Raw genomic sequence first — 18,028 nt, 5'->3', positions numbered from 1 at the left:
TATGCTTTACCCTGACCAGGTAGTTCCACGGGTCATAAATAATCTACATTCCTCCCTTCTCTTATCAGCAAAAAGAATTCATCACAGAGGGCCTGGCAAAAGGTGTTAGGTCCAAGATAATTACTTCACAGCTTTCTTGAATGAAAGCTGATCCCAGAAAGGGAGATTCACATTTGTGATTTCATATATATTTTTTACGTTTTTAGTTTTAAATAATCTCTACAACGTGGGGCTTTAATTTACAACCCTGAGATCAAGAGTCACATGCTCTATCAACTGAGCTCGCCAGGCAGGCGCCTCATATGATTTCATATTTTTCTTGATTGAAGAGGAGATTCACATTATTTTGTTTCTATACATGAATGAAACTAAAATGTAACATGGTTTTAGGCAACCAATGGGATAAAGAAAAGAGAATTCCTTTTTGGTCATGATGTTGGACTTCAAAAAACAAATATAATCTTCACATATAATGCTTGGTCCTGAAGTGAGCAATATTTATTTATATGGTTGTTAAAAAAAAAGGGGGGGGTGGGCAGCCCAGGTGGCTCAGCAGTTTAGCACCACCTTTGGCCCAGGGTGTGATCCTGGAGACCCCGGATCAAGTCCCACGTCGGGCTCCCTGCATGGAGCTTGCTTCTCCCTCTGCCTATGTCTCTGCATATCTCTCTCTCTCTCTCTCTCTCTCTCTCATGAATAAATAAATAAAATATTTTAAATAAATAAAATAAAAATAATTTTAAAAAAGACTTCATTTTCAGGTTTAGAGTCAACATTTGAATAAAATACATAGACCTGATTGTGGTTTCAGAACTGACTGGAAATGTTAATACCCTCAACAATGAGTAAAATAATCCATGATAAATAAGAGCTGGAAGTCAGGAAAGATGGCAGGATGGGCAGGCATCCCACCTGCAGGATCAGCATGAGAACCAGAGTTATCAATATACTATCTATAATCACAAAAACAACTAAGAGGGCAACTAAAAATAAAAGCAAGGAAAAGAATAAGAACAATTTGAGAATTAACATAAAATGCAAATATATACACCAAGACTGTACGTTTTATAATTTACATAGATACATAAAAATACCATTACAGTGACTAACTACAGGGCAAAAGGAATGAGAGCTTGGGATGTGGGTGAACGGGAATGAAAAAATACATACACACATATGAGACAGGACGGTGTATGTGTGCCAGGTGTGGCGGTGCATCAGTGCTATGTTGAAGACAGCTCCCACCTGCTTTTGAGGGCAGATTGTGCACATCTCTTTCCACCTCTGTATTCAATAACATCACGTTGGTAATTTAAAACCAGCCGTAGTGGGAATATAACACTAGGGAAATCAGCAAACGCTACAATCCAGGTACCATCCCCCTCCACTCTGTTATTAAACACAGCACACCACAAAGCCCCAGTTCTTCCTTCCCAGTGACTCCCAACTTCAAGAAAGAGGTGGTTTGTGATGTGGAGAACAAAGGTAAAAAATAAAAAAAATAAATTTCCTTATAATTTACAGCTCATTGACAAGTACTTAGGATGGGCAGGGTGACCTTCTTCCAGGAACTCAACTACCTCAATGTTGATGCTTTGCTAGAGGCAAAAACTAGCTTGACATTAGCCTGACCTCCAGGATCCTATAAGTCTTCTTTATATATAAAAATCCCTTTGGAAATTTCCTTTATCTCTACCCTCCCAGGAAATATGTTAGCAATCATCCTCCAAACATATGGCCTGCTGATAATATATCTGAAGGGTCTCATGACTAAGGTTTTACTAGACAGCAGTAAGTGACCTTATCCAAACAGCAGCTAGCTCCACAAGGTCCTGGAGAATCTTGCCTCTAAAATCCTTAGAGACATACTCTCTCCCTAACCCCCTCCCAACTTGAAAGCATATAACCAGTCACTTCTCACAACCCCAGGGCAGCTCTTTCTGCCCACAGGTCCTGACCCCAAGCTTTAATAAAACCACTTTTTTTTTTTTGCACTAAAAATGTCTCAAGAATTCCTTCTTGACCATTTGCTCCTGGACCCCAGCATTTCAACATCAGTACGGAGTGACAGGGTGGCTTGAAAACTCTTTCTGGGTGATCCTGATACGGGGAGCCCTACAGCCCCCACCTGAAAACCATTTCAAATAGTTTGTGCTAATTTGGCAAGGTATCAAAAGATTTAAAAACTAGTTTCAAATGAACTGGTAATCCCCAATTCTAGCAATTTGTCCCAAGGACTTATCTCAAATATGGAAAATGGTCTCTATACAAAGAAGCCTTAAAAATTTTTTTTAAGTTTATTCAAGTCTATTTTAACAACAAATTGGAAACAGCCTAAGTGTAAAGAGGAAATGGTTATATAACTGATTATACATCTAGCATTCAAGATTATATCTAATGACATTTTAATGACATGAGAAACACTTGCTATTGTTGTTGGTTTTTTTTTAAGATACTTATAAAATATTAGGAGAATGGCAAAGAGGCCTGGGTCATCTTTTGTATAAGCAGTGAATAATGGATTGATACTGCTTAATTGATAAACTAAAAAATAAAATACAATTATGTTTTTTTAACTTTAATCACCAGACGGGCAGCCCGGGTAGCTCTGCGGTTTAGTGCCACCTGAGGCCTAATCCTGGAGACCCAGGGCCTGATCCTGGAAACCCAGGATCGAGTCCCATGTCAGGCTCCCTGCGTGGAGCCTGCTTCTCCCTCTGCCTGTGTCTCTGCCTCTCTCTTCTCTCTCTCTCTCTGTGTGTCTCTCATAAATAAATAAATAAAATCTAAAAAAAACAAAAACAAAAACAAAAAAACAAAAGAAATTTCTCTGGAGATGGGAAATCAAGTCAGGAGATTGTTTGTTATAAACTCAGTAGGAGAGCCTGGGTGGCTCACTTGGTCAGACGCTTTGATTTATTGCCATGGGCACTTATTACTTCAATATAAAAATTATAAAATTCAATAAATGTAAACAGATTATCTGCAACATACATGTTTAACAAAGGCTCCTGCAGGTCAGGAAGGGAATAATGCAGGGGTCAAAACATGATGAACACAGAAAAATACAGTGGCTGATAAATAAAATTATGTTCAACCTACCTTAAAATTAAAAATAGTTGTTATTTTTCTTTATCATGTTGATTACACTCCGTGAAAGGGAAATAGGGACTCACATTATAGCTGGCGCTGGGAGTGTACGTTGTTACAACTTTTCCAGAAGGCAATTAGGCAGAGAGGAAAGAATATTGACCAAGCAATTTCACTCCTAGGATTCATCAGAATGGAAGAGTCAAGAGGTGGACAAAGATACATACAAGGAAGGCCACCACTCAGTTGTTGTAGCAACAGAAGAATTGGATACAACCTCCATGCCTACCAGTAGAGAGGTGGCTAAACAATACCACTTAAAACCTCTTAGCGAAAGGTTATTTAGTGCTGAAAGGCATTTTCCAAGAGGTGTATACATAATGCAGACGTGTCCATAACATATAGATATGTATATACTGATCCCATTTTATAAAACTTCATTTAAATACATACCTTCATGGAGATTTCAGGAGAAATGTCTGAAACTGTGTTTTAGGGAATATTTGTGGAGCACAACAGAATATAATGAAAGGGCCCCTACCCTGAAGGACCTTCAGTCTAATGGGGGAGCAAAGGTGGGGAGTCAGGAGGGAATAGTGTGGTCCCAGGGTTAAGCTGTGGATGCTCTGGCACACAAGGGAGGGCCGCCTCCTCCAAGGAGTCCTGAGACCTGGGGAGGCCTCTGCAAGCAGTTCTAAGTGGAATCCTGAAGAATGAGCGAGCACTAGCCACGAGAACAAAGGAGAAAAGGGCAAGGAGAATATAGGGTTTCTTCTCATTCTTTCTTCCTTATGCTTATCTCATTGTTTGACTTTTTAGAAAGGCTACTTCTTTTAACATAAACATTCTTTTTGGGAAATGAACCGACATAGAGTTGACATGTTGCTCACCGGTGCTAATCCTAAACAGGCCTATGCATGCCCCCCCACTGCCCTCCATCACTGGCCATGACCTATCGGGTAAATACCTAACCCAGACACAATCAAGTCACTGACTGGCACCTGATGGTAGTGATGGTTGTACAACATTGTATCTTATACAACTAAATGCCACTAGGAGATCCTGGGTGGGTCAGTTGGTCAAGCATCTGACTCTTTATTTCAGCTCAGGTCATGATCCCAGGATCTTAAGATTCATCCTTGAGCCAGGCTCTGCAGTCAGCGGGGAGTCTGCTAGAGATTCTCCTTCTCCCTCTGCCCCTCCCTGCACTTGCTCTCTCTCCCTCTCTAAAATAAATATATAAATCTTTTTAAAAAGCCACTGAGGGATCCCTGGGTGGCGCAGCGGTTTGGCGCCTGCCTTTGGCCCAGGGCGCGATCCTGGAGACGCCGGATGGAATCCCACATCAGGCTCCCGGTGCATGGAGCCTGCTTCTCCCTCTGCCTATGTCTCTGCCTCTCTCTCTCTCTCTCTGTGACTATCATAAATAAATAAAAATTAAAAAAAATAAAAATAAAAAATAAAAAAGCCACTTAATTGTTCACTTTAAAATTGGTATAATGGTAAGTTTTATGTTATGCATATTGTACCACAATTTCAAAAATCAAAATAACAAGGAAAACCATTCGCAAATATGTGTGTATGTGTGTAGACACTCAGCAAATGTCGGTAATACATATTAACCATAAATTACAAGAAAAACATTAGATTCAAATAGATTGATGGGCATGTTATATGAACAAGCCATTCACAAGAAAATATATAAATTGTAAGCAAAACTGGAGAACTGTTTATCTTCTGTAATAACTGACAAAATTAGAGTCACAAAAAATCCTTAGGTATCATTTTATACCTACTAAATTAACAAGCGTAAGAAGGAAGAAAGGGGGGCACCTGGGTGGCTCAGTGGTTTAGGCTCAGTCATCTGCCTTTGGCTCAGGTCATGATCCCAGGGTCCTGGGATCAAGCCCCCTGTCAGGCTCCCTGCTCAGCAGACAGCCTGCTCCTCTCTCTCTTTCTGCCCCTCCCTGCCCCCCACTTGTGCTCTCTCTCAAATAAATAAATAAAATCTTAAAAAAAAAAAAAAAAGGACTGAGGGAAGAAGGGAAAAGGGATGGCAAGGAGGGATGAAAGGAGGGAGAAGGAAATCAGTAGCTATGGTGAGACTGAGACTGAATGGAATCCATTTCTCCTATTTCAGTTCCTTCTATAAAAATAGAAATAATACCTAACTGTCTGTGGGAGAAGTAGCTGGCTGCCTTCCCAGTAACATCTTCCTCTGTACCCTACTGATGAGAGTGGCCACCCAGAGGCAGGTGGAGGCTGGGGTGGGGGGCTTCTGAGAAGGCCTTTTGCCCCTACCCCTCTCTACTGTTCAGTGGCTGGTGCTTCATCAGACATCTTGGGTCATGATGCAAATATGGAAACTTTGGGCCAAGTCTGGCAGGGCATAAGCAAGGAAAAGCCTGGAACCTCTCCGACAGCTGTACACCACTTACCTTCAGATATCTACTTGGGAAAAAATTAAGCTCTCTGTTCAAGATGCTGTTATTTCTTTCTGGTTTCTGGTCCTTGAAGTTGTGAGCAATTTTTTTTTTTTTTTTTTTTTTTTTTTTTTAGGCTAGTCAAGAGTAGCAGTGGGAAAGAAGGAACAAAGAAATCTGCAGTTGGCTGTGATCAATGCACACACCACTTCACTCAGACCAGCCAACTGTGTGTAATTCTTAACTGATAAGCTTCCTTCTTAAGTCTGTTACAAGGATTAAATGTGATGATGTTTGTGTACTATGGCACAGTGCCCATTGCAAAATAAGCAGCCATGGGAGTTCTGTTTCTCATCTTTGAATAAAGGTATCAAATAAATGTCTAAAATTTCACTGTAATCACAAATCAAATACACACAGGGTTAAGGTTTGAAGTATTTTCAGATTATCAAATGTGTATCTCTCCAAAAGCATTTACTGCTAATATTCTGCTAACATTAGAACATACTGGGCTCAAATGAAAAACTTCCAAAGTGGAAAAAAAAAAAAAAAAAGCTACTTATTTTCTGAAGTAGATTGACTTTATTCCAAGGGTAGACTTAAGCGGTGTTAGGAAGCCATCACATGTGTTACATGACTGTTGAAACATAAGATCTCAAAACTTCTCCAAACGGATGTATCTACACCGATACCATCCAAATCAGTCACTTCATCTTACTTAGGAAAGGCACAACAAAATCAATAACTTTTACCAAAGACATTACTTTTTTTTTTTTTTCGTAGGCTCCACACTTGGGAGTCCAACATGGGGCTCAAACTCACAACCCTTGAGCTGAGATTGAGCAGGACAGACGTTTAACCAACTGAGCCACCCAGGTGCCCCTGTTCTGCATTGCTTTAAATGGTAAAATCAGTATGTCTGACAGAAAAGGAAAAAACCTTCCAAACTCCAGTTTGGAATGGCCTAGTAGGTATTGGGGTAGGGTGGGTGTGCAGGAAAGGGGCATCAATGATGTGTGACTCACTCAAACTCCACTCAGAGGAGCAAGCCTGGCCCTCACCCAGCCACTGAAACAGTGTTCGTGGTCCCAGTTGTAACATTGATCTAAGCCCAGCACGGGATGGAAGAAACGAATACATACATTACCTGCAGCAGAGAAAGCTCCCATTCCTGCCCTGTCAAGTCATTACAGGGTCTTCAACAACAAAATGGACACGTTTTTGGTGGAACGTGTTGGGTGGAGGGCCACAGAGGTGTTGATAGGAGATATATCAGGATTTGGGCATTCGCATCTGTGCATTATGAATGAGTTTACATTCCAAGTCACTAAGAAGACATTCAAACATTAACTCAAAGTTAATGTGCAGGGAGTATATTCTCAGTATTTTCTAGAGTTTCAGCCAAAAGTTTCATAAAGAAAAAGTTTTCATTAAAAAGAGGACAGGCATGCTGGGAGGCTCAATCAGGTAAGCATCGAACTCTTGGTTTTGGTTCAGGTCATGATCTTACAGTCATGGGATTAAGCCCCATGTCAGCCTCTGTGCTCAGCATGGAGTCTGCTTCAGATTCTCTCTCCCATTTACTATCTCTCTCAAATAAATGACTACCTTAAAAAACAAAAACAAAAACAAAACAGAAACAAAAAGAGGACAAAATGTTCCACAGGGATGAGAAACATTGCAGATGGAATGCTGGAAAAGCTGGGTTAGCATCTTCTGTTGTCTCCCTAAACCATTCTAAATCTCTTCTTAGGAAGAGGATGGATAGATGGTGGATGAATAATCAGTAAGACCAACTCAAGAAAAGAAGGAATAGCATGGGGGAAGAATGTTTCCCACCTCTCATCATCAGTTCCTTAAAAATTACAATGAGAATGTAACCCGGGACCAAGCTTCAAAGAATCTGTAAGAACTGACAAACTGAGGATCTACTTTGAAATTCAAAAGGCTCACATGGCATTCAAGCTTCATTAAAACAGATTGTAAGGCACTGATGGGCTTTTAATTCTATTGCATTTTCCTATACTAAATTTTTTAGCCAGAAATAATTGAGCCACAGTAGAGCTTTTTAAAAGTAAACATGCTTGCGTGTGTGTGACGCAATTTGTTTTGCAATATCATCAGCAAGAGTGAAATTTTCATACTCCATGTGACTTCAGCCAAGTACAACTGGTCAAACCCCTACCTCCCACCAACTCCAAAGCAGAAGTAAATCTAGATCCATGTTGCCTATCAGAGTTTCTTACCTCTGTATATTCCTTGGAAAGCTTTCCAGTTTCAGGTTCTTTTGCTCACACAGCAGTTAGATCCCTGTTGGCCCCTGGAGGGGCTTCTGGACTAACCAGATCAAGAAGCCCAGCCCCCAGGTCTTCTCCTCCCCTTTTGGCTCAGTTCTGTGAACAGAATTTCTTAAAGAGCAATCGTGCATCCTGCACAAGTGAGTGACATCCAGGTAACACCCCCTTTCCTGTAGCTCTTTACCCAATCCCTTTTTAAAGGGGAAATTACATCTCTCATTGAGATGGAAGGAGGATTCCAAAACTTAGAGAAAACTAGCAGTTCTTAGGAAGGCCATGGAGACTCCTGGAAGAGAGGGGGTCTAAGCAAGGGGTAGAAGGAAGCTTTGCCCTTTCAAATCTTTTCTCAAAGCCATCACTGCTTAGAATTAAAGGGCAAAAAGCTGGTGACCTGTCTAAGCACAGCATATTTTTAGGTAGTGAGAAGGGCAGTGATGAGCTGAGAATCTAGAAACTAACTGCCCAGTGACTTGGCTTCTCCAGACATAAACACTTACATGTTGTTTCTGACCGTTCTTCCCTTCAGGCCATGTCACTGGCTGAGCACCTGGTCCATGCCCGGTGTCTGACACTCACCTTCCACAACCCAGAGGGGTGGAGATCACTAACCCCACTTCCTACCTGAGGATACATGAGCTATCAATGATCATTCTTAGGTCCACTTGCTTTAATCCCTGAACATTTGTTGAGCATCTCATTCATTGTGCCTTAAATTGTGCTAGACAATTCATGACATTGACAAAGAAGGTGGCATGGAAGCTTTCTTGGATGTGAGCAATGACAGTTCTGTGAGCACCAGTCAATCCCACCATGTGGAGGGGCAGGAGGAGGCTAAAAAAAATAGAGATCTGTCCAAAAGGTAAGTTTGGATTTGGTCAGATATTCTGGAATCTTTAGAACAAGATATTCTGTAGAAAGTGCCCTGTGGGGCGTCTGGCTAGTGCAGTCATAAGAGCATGTGTCTCTAGATCATGTGGTCGGGAGTACGATTCCTATGTTGAGTGTAGAGTCTACCTTAAAAAATTTTTAATTAATATATATATATATATTTTAAAGTACCCTGTAAACTGTAAAACGCTGTACCAATGTTAACAATGCTTAATTCTACTGGTATAGTTACCATGAAGACTGTGATTAACTTGGATAATGGTCACTCAGGCTAAATAGTTGATGACACATGTATTTCTCTACACCTGGCTCTTAGGACTTTGCCAATCCAGGAGTGATAGAAATGGGTTCAGGGCCAACAGATCCAGAGAGTGTCAGGGAAGACTGTCTGGCGGCCTCCTTTCTGGCAAGCTGTTTTCCAGAACTTTCTCAAACCTAAAATCTTTTTCTCCAGTTCCTGCAGCATAATGTGTATCCAGCAAACAGACGCTGATGATGTCATGTTGTCACACTTCATTCCACAGGATTTAACAATGCAGACAGCCACACTGGGCCCGCCCTCGCGTCCACACAGAGAACATTACCCTTGCTTTCCCACCTGCAGTAAAAATTCATGAGAAAGTTCCTAATCCTATGAAGCTTAGCCCCAGGCAAAAAGAAAAGGTGTCTGAGGAACCAGGAAATGAAAGAATAAAATAAACATAATCCTCTGGAATTAGTTTGTGTAACCCTACTGTTTAGCTTTGGCCTGTATTTATCAATACTAAATTTTATAGAATAATTTTGAACAAAGACAACTTAAAGAACAAGGGAATGGCCCAGAATATAATATTTATAATATTGCAAGAAAACATCAGTGTGGCCCTCCCCGTTTCTCAATCATTTTAATGTTTGACAATTATGACCCAACTTGAGGTCGGTTCCCCTATAACATGGTTAGGTTGTATCAAATCCCAAGGCTTATAAGTAAAATATACATGGCTTCCCGCCTCCAGGTAGCCAAGAACAGTCATCCCATCGACTGCCTTGCACAGGCTGACGTTGAAGACAAGGCTGAACTTCTTTGGCCGCCGAGAGGAGATGGCCAGCACCGGACCTGCAACTACTCCTCTGCTGTCCCATCCAGGATGTATTTAAAGGAGAAAGGAGCAAACTTGTAACCAGCCCCGACGTAGAACTTGTTCTGGAACTCCACCCTTGGAGGGGAGGGGGCAAGAAAAAGCAAAAATAAACACATAAGCAAGAGGCTGGGGTCAGGAAGCCACACCAGAAGGCACCCAGGCTGGTGGCCACCACAGGGATCATCTGGAGCTTTTTATTTTATTTATTTTATTTTATTTTATTTTATTTTATATTTTATTTTATTTTATTTATTTTATTTTATTTATTTTTGACATCTGGAGCTTTTTAAAACACTTCCAAAAAAAAAAAAAAAAACACTTCCCTTGCCCCTCACTTACACCTTTTCCTTCCTCTCCCACACTACTTCGTCCAGGCCTCTGCCACCCCGCTCCGAGACTGTGAAGAACAACCCTCCCCACAGCTCCCACCACAAAGCTACCCCCACCTGCAGCCTTGTCTCAAGAGAGGGGAAAATGCTTCCCGAGGTCATACGTGGTATGTCTTCTCCATCCTGATCTTTTTTTTTTTTTTTTCCATCCTGATCTTAATCACGGGGCTCATGCTACTGCAAGATACCCAGAACCTTAACCTAACATTCTTCTAACTTCCATCAGACACCACGTATGATCTTTTATGCTTGATCATGTTCCAGAGTTCATTTCCTTAATGACAAGGGGAGAGGTGATGTCATAACCTGAGGTGGGGTGCTGTGATTCTCTCCATTCAATACATGGAGTCTAAAAACTTATCTTAATGAACAGTGGGCAACAAGGAAGGTAGAAACACCAATGAAAGCTGAAGATGGTCTGTGGGCACGCACACACACACTCAAGATTCTTGGCTAAGATATGACTTGGAATAAAAACAGAAGCTTCAGGGATCCCTGGGTGGCGCAGCGATTTGGCGCCTGCCTTTGGCCCAGGGCGCGATCCTGGAGACCCGGGATCGAATCCCACATCGGGCTCCCGGTGCATGGAGCCTGCTTCTCTCTCTGCCTGTGTCTCTGCCTCTCTCTCTCTCTCTCTCTCTCTGTGTGACTATCATAAATAAAAAAAATTTTTTTTTTAAATTAAAAAAAAAAAAAAGAAGCTTCAGCAAATGTCTTTATATTTGTAAACTTAGTGATGGCTGATGGTCTCTGGACACGTGTGAATGTCAAGGGCCTCCTGTGAGCACCATCCTCCTTCCAGGTTTCCAGGTACCCTCCTTCTGTTTCCACTTTGTAGAGATCAGTAGTCTATACTACTGGTGTAATTCTTGCACTCAGCAACAAGGGCCAAATGTCCCAGATTCCTTCAGTGTGCCTCTGTGAGCCTATTTCAGATCTGTCATCTTACCAACACTTGGAGGTGCCCCTCATCTTGAAGCCAGTTGTAATACAACAAACGAATATTTAAAAGAGAATGAGTACATGGGGAAATAACATTGATTATAGGGCAGGCATTATATACATATACATGCACCTATGCATGTGCACACACACGCATACACGTGTGCATGCCTGTGCAGGAGCACACATGTGCACATGCATGCAAACACATGTGCATACCTGTGTAGGAGCACACATGTGCACACACATATACATGTGTATGCACACACACACAAATGCACATATATCATCATGTAATATTACAACAACAGGTGACTACACTTGGTCAAGACCTGCAGCCAGCTGGCTGGTCCTCTCTCACTAGAGCAAATGGAGCCTCTACTACAGTAGTGTGGCCATGCTCACCAGTGCAGTCGCAGGGCATGAAGGAACGCAGAGAGGCCCTCCATGATCAGAAGGATGGCTACTGTCAGAACGGCAAATATGGTAAAAATGACAAAGACCCCAATGAGTCCTCCCCAGCCTCGCAGGCGAAGGCCGATGTTCATCACCATGGTCCAGAGCACCTCAGACAGTTCTGTAAGAGCAAAAGAAACATTCTCAACCACAGGGTTTATCTGGCAAGTGCAGCTTTTCTCCATACTATATTCGTGGGTCGGCACACCCTAGAATCCCAAAACTCCATGCTCAGGTAGAAAACTCAAGCACGTGTGCCCTAGAGCACCTGTATGAGATCATCTATGGCAGCTTTGCTCACAAAGGAAGAATTTCTGTCATGATGACAAACATATGGTGGCATGTTACTCACTAATGAAAGTAAGCAACCTATAGCTACCAGTAACAATATGAATAAATCCAAGAAACATGTTACACCACAGAAGCAAAACAAAAAGAATACATGTTATGTACTGAATTTTGTATTTTCTCCACTCCTCAAATTCATATATTGAAGCCCTACCTACCAAAGTGATGGTATTTGGAGAGGAGGTCTTTAGGAGATGACTGGGATTTGATGAGGTCATAAGGGTGGGGGCCCTCATGATGGTATTGGCGCCCTTACAAGAAGAGACACCAGAGGGCTTGTTTGCAATCTCCCTTCCACGGAGATATATCATTACATTTTTTATTTGAGACTTGAGGTCCCCCAACCGAGAGGTCACAGTGGCATGACCCCAAGTGATAAAGGTGTGTCACTTGCAAGTGGTCACTGGGACATGATGGGACACAGACACTTGGGAGCACAAAGAGAAGTACCTATGTCTGTACTGTGCCCCCTGAGCTCTGGCTTTCTGCTGGAGTGACACAGGGTCCTTCATGGTGGGAACAGCTTTACCCCATCTACTTATACCCCTACCCACTCCTCTGTGCTCTGAGTCAACATGGATTCTTTGCCTCTATCTTTACTAAATTATTGACATAAAAGCTGAAAGCAATTTGAACTGTACTGCGCTAAGGATCTCATGTGGTTTCTCTTCCCCCATGTTCCTTAGATATGGCAAAATCCTAGTTTCCCCAAGAGCTGTTTTCCTCTGCTCTAGGTCCAATGGGCAGAGGTCTAATAGTCATACCATCTACTTTCACAGGGCCTTTCAGTGAAGTCTTCTCATTCACAGTAGCTCATGGAAGCCTCACTCCACACCTGTGGGAATCCAGGTGTGTAATTTCTAATGCTTCACTCTCACCTCCACTTTGTACCCTATCTTGGTGACTTTTAAAGCACATGTCCAAATCCAGCCTCCCTCAAATTAGGTCTTGGCATGGCACTGATGAACACAGAAGTGCGAGAGTAGTAAATTGTTTTAAGCTGCTGACATCTGGGGGGTGGTTGTTAGAGCAGCGCATACTAGCCCAGCCTGACTAACACAGCAGGCTAGTTACCAGAACAACACAGGAAAGCCACGGCATATACAGGTTAAGCTGCTAAGTTACTGAGCTAAAACTGGTAGAATGGAAACTAGAATAGAATCAGTATTTGTTGTCACTCTACCAAACTACCTCTTCAAGCAAGTTTGTTAGCATGAAGCAGAAGGTATTCATGCAAACTATACATCTCAGGAAGTTCCAGAAAGACGCAATGGGTGGACTGTGCCAGGCAACTGGAGCCATATGGATTATCTGGAGTCAAATTACTCCCTCATTGGTCATGGGCTGGCCAGAGGAGACCCTCCTATCCTATCTAGTTGTGACCTGAACCCTCCAAACCACATCTGAGATCGGAGCTAAAGGCTGATATCAACACCACTGACCACACGAAGCTCAGAGTTCCACTTTGGGTCCCTGGCTAAGCACCTCACATGAATGCATGTCAGTGCCCAAGTAAACACATGCAGGTGCTCATGTGCAGATGATGTATGCATCTAAGCACCTGTGTGCATGCAGAAGAGTGTACGTGTGTATGCATGGAGTTGCCACAAGAAAATGAACACAGCCTGAGCAGTGAAGACAAATGGTGAGCACTTCCTTTCTGCTATAAATCAACAAGCAATCTCACTTTCATTGTTTTATTTTCTACCCATCAAGTACCTACTTTGGCCTGGTTTCTCTGTTCCACGCCTTGTGATCAATGCTGGGAACACAGGGATAGAAGACAGGGACCTTGCTTTCCAGGAGCTCAGTCTAGTAGGGAGACAGGCTAATCATAACAGAATTGCAATCCGTGCTAGGATGGGACAACTCCCAGAACCCAGAGAAAGGAATTCTTCACATGGGGAACCAGGGAGGAAGATTCCCAGGGGAGGCACAATCTGTGTGAGTCCTAAAGGAGAATTAGATACCAGGTGGGAAGAAAATTAAAGAAGCGAGGAATAGGGGAACCTGGATGGCTCAGTTAGTTAAGCATGTGACTCTTGATCTCAGAGTCATGGGTTCAACCCCCAAGTTGGGCACCATGCTAGGCATGGAGCCTACTTAAAAAAGCAGGGGGTGGAGAGGAATATTTCAGACCAGGAGACTGTAGGGTAAACACACAGAGGGGCCCAAAGAGCATGGCAGCTCCAGGAGCCTTGGTGCAGGTCCTTGTGGTCACTGCTTATGACTGGGGCTGCTGGGGCACTGAGGGCATTACCAATGGACAAGACCAAAGAAGTGGGCAGAGATAAAGAGAGATCTTACAAAATCGTTTGGAGAATCAGGATTCCAGACTTAAGTAAACTCTGGGGATGGAATCATTTTCAAAATTGGATTACTGGGCCTAGCTTGACCCTAGATGGCTGTGAATTCATTGAGGTGGTGAGCACAGCCCCCCCCCCCCCCCCAGTGGGTCAGCTTAATCGGCAGCCCATTTCCTCCCAGTGTTCACAGTTAAGACAGGCTTTCTCTCAAAGTGAATCCCCCAAAGATGGCCATATTTTAATCCTAAGAACCCAGGAAAATGCCATATGGCAAAAGGAATTAAGAATGGATTCAGCAGACAGGATTAATTGAAGGAATGCTGAGATAAGGAGATTATCCTGGATTATCCAAGGTAACCGCAAGGGTCCTTAGAAGGGGAAGGCAGGGCAGTCAGAGCCAGAGAAACTGGAGACATGAGGCCTGAAGCAGGTGTCAGAGCAATGAGCCTAAGAACCAAGAAATGCAAGAAACCTCTAGAAACTAGAAATGGCAAGGAAATGGACTTTCCCCTAGAGCTTCTAGAAGGAACCTAGTCGTGCTGACACCTTGGTTCTAGGACTCCAGAGCTATAATATAGTAAATTGTTTTACGCTGCTATTTGTGGCAATTCTTTACAGCAGCCATAGGAAACTGATACAGAGAGTAACCACTCTAGGAATATAAAATCAGACCTACTGGAAAAGTCACTTCTTCCTACGAACGAACAGCCAGAAATAACCCAAGAAGGCAAGTACTTTGATTCTGTTTCCCAGGGGAGATCTGATTGTGACCCTGAGGGCCACTCACTCACGTGCATGAGCCAGGCTGAGGGCCCAGAGCCGGAGGTAAGAGGCTGTGTTTGAAATGCAGCCCAGGCAATACTCGATGGTGTGGATGGCTTGATGCACAAAGACGTCTCCAAAATTGAACTGAAAGAGAGAGGTTGTGGGTTTTTTATTCTAATTTCATTAAGTATTCCCTATATGAAAGGTATTACTAATGATACACAGATGAATAAAACATGGCCTCCACCGTAAGTCACTTCCAGTTGAACTAGAGAAAGATAATATACTCGTAGGAAGAGAGTTAACAGCACAAAGTAGGAAACACAGTATGTGTGCAATAATGCTTCCCAGAAATAGCTGGAAAAAGTTCAAAGAAGAAGAGAGAACAGCTGGTAAGGCATCACAGGAGGTAGATGTGCACTGTGCCATGAAGGAGGGGGAGGCATCCGGAAGTAAAAGCTAAGCAAGACCATTCCTGGTGAAGGAGATGACTCCTGGTAGGGAAAAGGCAGGAAATTGGGAACATCAGGAAGGTGAGTTCTGGGGTGGGGGTGGAGGAACAGTTTGGTGGAAGTGGGAGCTTGTCTGGTGAGGAGGGGAAAGGAGAGACCAGGCGTTGAAGTTTCAGGAAAGGACAGAGTTGACAAAAATAACCTGGAGTCAATGAGGAACCATAAAAAGGTATCTGAATAGAAAATGGGGGTGGGGATAAAGAAGTATTGGGGGAAGATTAACCTGGTGGCAAAATGGCCCCCAAGGGCAAAGCCAATAACAAAAGAGCCTGTTGGTTGATTAATTTACTAATCCAGGGATGGGGAGGAAGAAATGTGCTCTGCCACGGTGGGGGCAACAGTTTGGCTGGCACCACCCCAGCCCTCGAGTGGCTCAGTCTAGTGGGGACAATGTGCATGGAAAGCACAATAATCAAGAATCAGAAGTACTGTGGGGACACAGAAGGGTCTTTCAGCCAGTAGGCACCAGAGTCATACAGGGCTCTGAGGCTCTTGAGTCTGAGGCACTATTTTAGTATATGTGCTGAAGCAAGCATGAGTCTGAGGCACTAAAGAATGGCATTGACAGAAATGGAAACTTGGAGAAGGAGATTAGTTGACATATTCAGATATGTTGCATTTCAGGTCACAGCTGGCCATACAAGTAGAATCTCTCAGCACACAGTAGGAGAGGCAGACAGGCTAGAAGCAAAGTCATGACTGCAACTGGATACCTAGGACCTCACCTGTGGGAGGAGGGGTGGTGGGAGGAAGTAGACTGGGAAGATACACAAGGGAAAAAGCACAGAAAGAAGAGCTCCAAACATCTTCATTTGGAGGTGAGAAAGAAACAGATGATGTAAAGAAAAAGCCGAAAGACTGGGAGGAGTCACACGGCTGTGGGCAAGGTCAGAAACACACCCAGGAAGGAATGGGGGTGGTGGTCCAGTGGTCAACCATGTCAGGAGCCATGGAGAGAAGACAGGGATCTATGCCTCTGACATCTCCCATGGGAAGGAGCTGTCTTTGTTATTCATGGTGATCCCCCTGGGACCACATCTGATAGTTTCTGTGGTTAGAGGGTTGTGACTTGGCCCCATGTGCTTCCAGCCCCATCTCTATGGAAGGGATGGAACACAACCACTGAATTGCACGCCTATGTAATGAAACTCCAATGAAACTTCAGACACTGGAGCTCAGGTGAGCTTCCTGGGCTGGCAATTCTGTGTGCATGTTGCCACATGTCGATGATGGGAGACTAATGCCTCCCTAAGGACACAAAATTCTGAAATTTGGAACCCTCCCTATGTCGGATTCCACACAGGTGCCCCTTCCTCTGGCTGCTTCTGATCTGTATACATGTGCTACAATGAAACTCTAATTATAAGGATCGCACATTAGTGAATTCTCTAAGTCATTCTACCAATTACTGGCCCTGATGGAATGTGAAGGACCTTGAATTTGTAACTGACTGGTCTGAGGAGACGGTGGTCTTGGGGGGGGGGGGTGGTCTGCAAACCTGCAGCTAGAGGCAGAAGTCTTGGGCGGACTTGACAGTCTTGAGAACTGTGCCCTTCACCCTGAGATTGGCCAACACCTGGTGGGGAGAGAGGTCAGAGGGGACAATGTAATCAAGCCTGTATTTACTTTGCAATGGGAGACCCAGGCATGATGGTGCTTGGGGGAAGGAACCTATGTGCGGCCCAAACGGTGGCAGCCAGTTCACTGCAGAAGCAGCAGGTGCAGTGACTGGGTAAATCCCGAGGGCAGGAGAACAGAGGAGAGAGGGTGTATGGGAGAGGCTGGGACAGAGTGAGGCAGATGATGTGCAGGCTGGATTCTAAAACATCCCAACAAGTCGGACAGACAGTAATATTAATAGCCACTAATATGGGTTATTCTCTGTACCTGGAATCCTGTTGGAAAAATCTGATCCAGATTTTTCATTAATTCTAATTGACCATCCATTAGTTTAAATGAACATATTTCTTTAAGTAATTCACACCACATATGGAGCTTCTTATAGCATCCCTCAGGCTTCACAGGAGCCCCATCCCCATCCCCACTCCAGGATTAGAACAGAACTCCAGTTAAAACCCCCAGCCCATTCAGGCATCTGAGGCACTTCAATGGTGGAATAAAAACAGCCACCTGCTTCATCTGGGAAAATGCAGCACATTCCTGATGGGGAGTGGCTGCCCTTGGACAGAAATGGGCAGGGAGGGGGAAGGGCACAGAACAATTCATGAATTCACAGGAGAGGCAGATAATGTTACAAAGATAGGTCAGCTAAGTCCCAGCAGAGCCCGGGTGGAGACAGGAAAACAAAGGGGGGATGGCGGCTGGGCAGGCTGGGCATGCTTCTGTCCGGGAGGCCGGCTGGGAAGAAATAACCCGCCTTTGACTTTAACAATAGGGCTAGAGTTGGGCCCAGCTCTCTTGGTTTGAGGGGCACTGATTGGACAGCACATAACAAACACAGCTGACTCCCGGGGCACGGTTCTGAGTCAAG

The 18,028-nt window shown here is 43.6% G+C and overlaps 2 protein-coding genes across 10 annotated transcripts in view; both read right to left on the bottom strand.

Annotated features, from left to right (window-relative positions):
• Nucleotides 1–9,367, bottom strand: part of SVOPL (SVOP like) — a 77,301-nt gene extending 67,934 nt beyond the window's left edge. Inside the window, exon 1 of the mRNA XM_038559438.1 lies at nucleotides 7,760–9,367. The gene's annotated coding sequence lies outside the window, so the exon portion shown is untranslated. The remainder of the gene's footprint in view (nucleotides 1–7,759) is intronic.
• A 145-nt stretch (nucleotides 9,368–9,512) lies between these two features.
• ATP6V0A4 (ATPase H+ transporting V0 subunit a4) overlaps nucleotides 9,513–18,028 on the bottom strand; it is an 84,797-nt gene continuing 76,281 nt past the window's right edge. For all 9 annotated transcript variants that reach the window (XM_038559431.1, XM_038559429.1, XM_038559432.1 and 6 more), the window contains 3 exons: nucleotides 15,052–15,169; nucleotides 11,556–11,727; nucleotides 9,513–9,894 (listed from right to left, as the gene is read on the bottom strand). In XM_038559431.1, the coding sequence (XP_038415359.1) occupies nucleotides 9,801–9,894; nucleotides 11,556–11,727; nucleotides 15,052–15,169 (384 nt within the window). In that variant the 3' untranslated portion in view covers nucleotides 9,513–9,800. The remainder of the gene's footprint in view (nucleotides 9,895–11,555; nucleotides 11,728–15,051; nucleotides 15,170–18,028) is intronic.

Source organism: Canis lupus, chromosome 16, assembly GCF_011100685.1.
Source record: "Canis lupus familiaris isolate Mischka breed German Shepherd chromosome 16, alternate assembly UU_Cfam_GSD_1.0, whole genome shotgun sequence".
NCBI lineage: Eukaryota > Metazoa > Chordata > Mammalia > Carnivora > Canidae > Canis > Canis lupus.
Note: the sequence above shows the minus strand (reverse complement) of the source record. Positions and strands in the feature narration are given on the sequence as shown.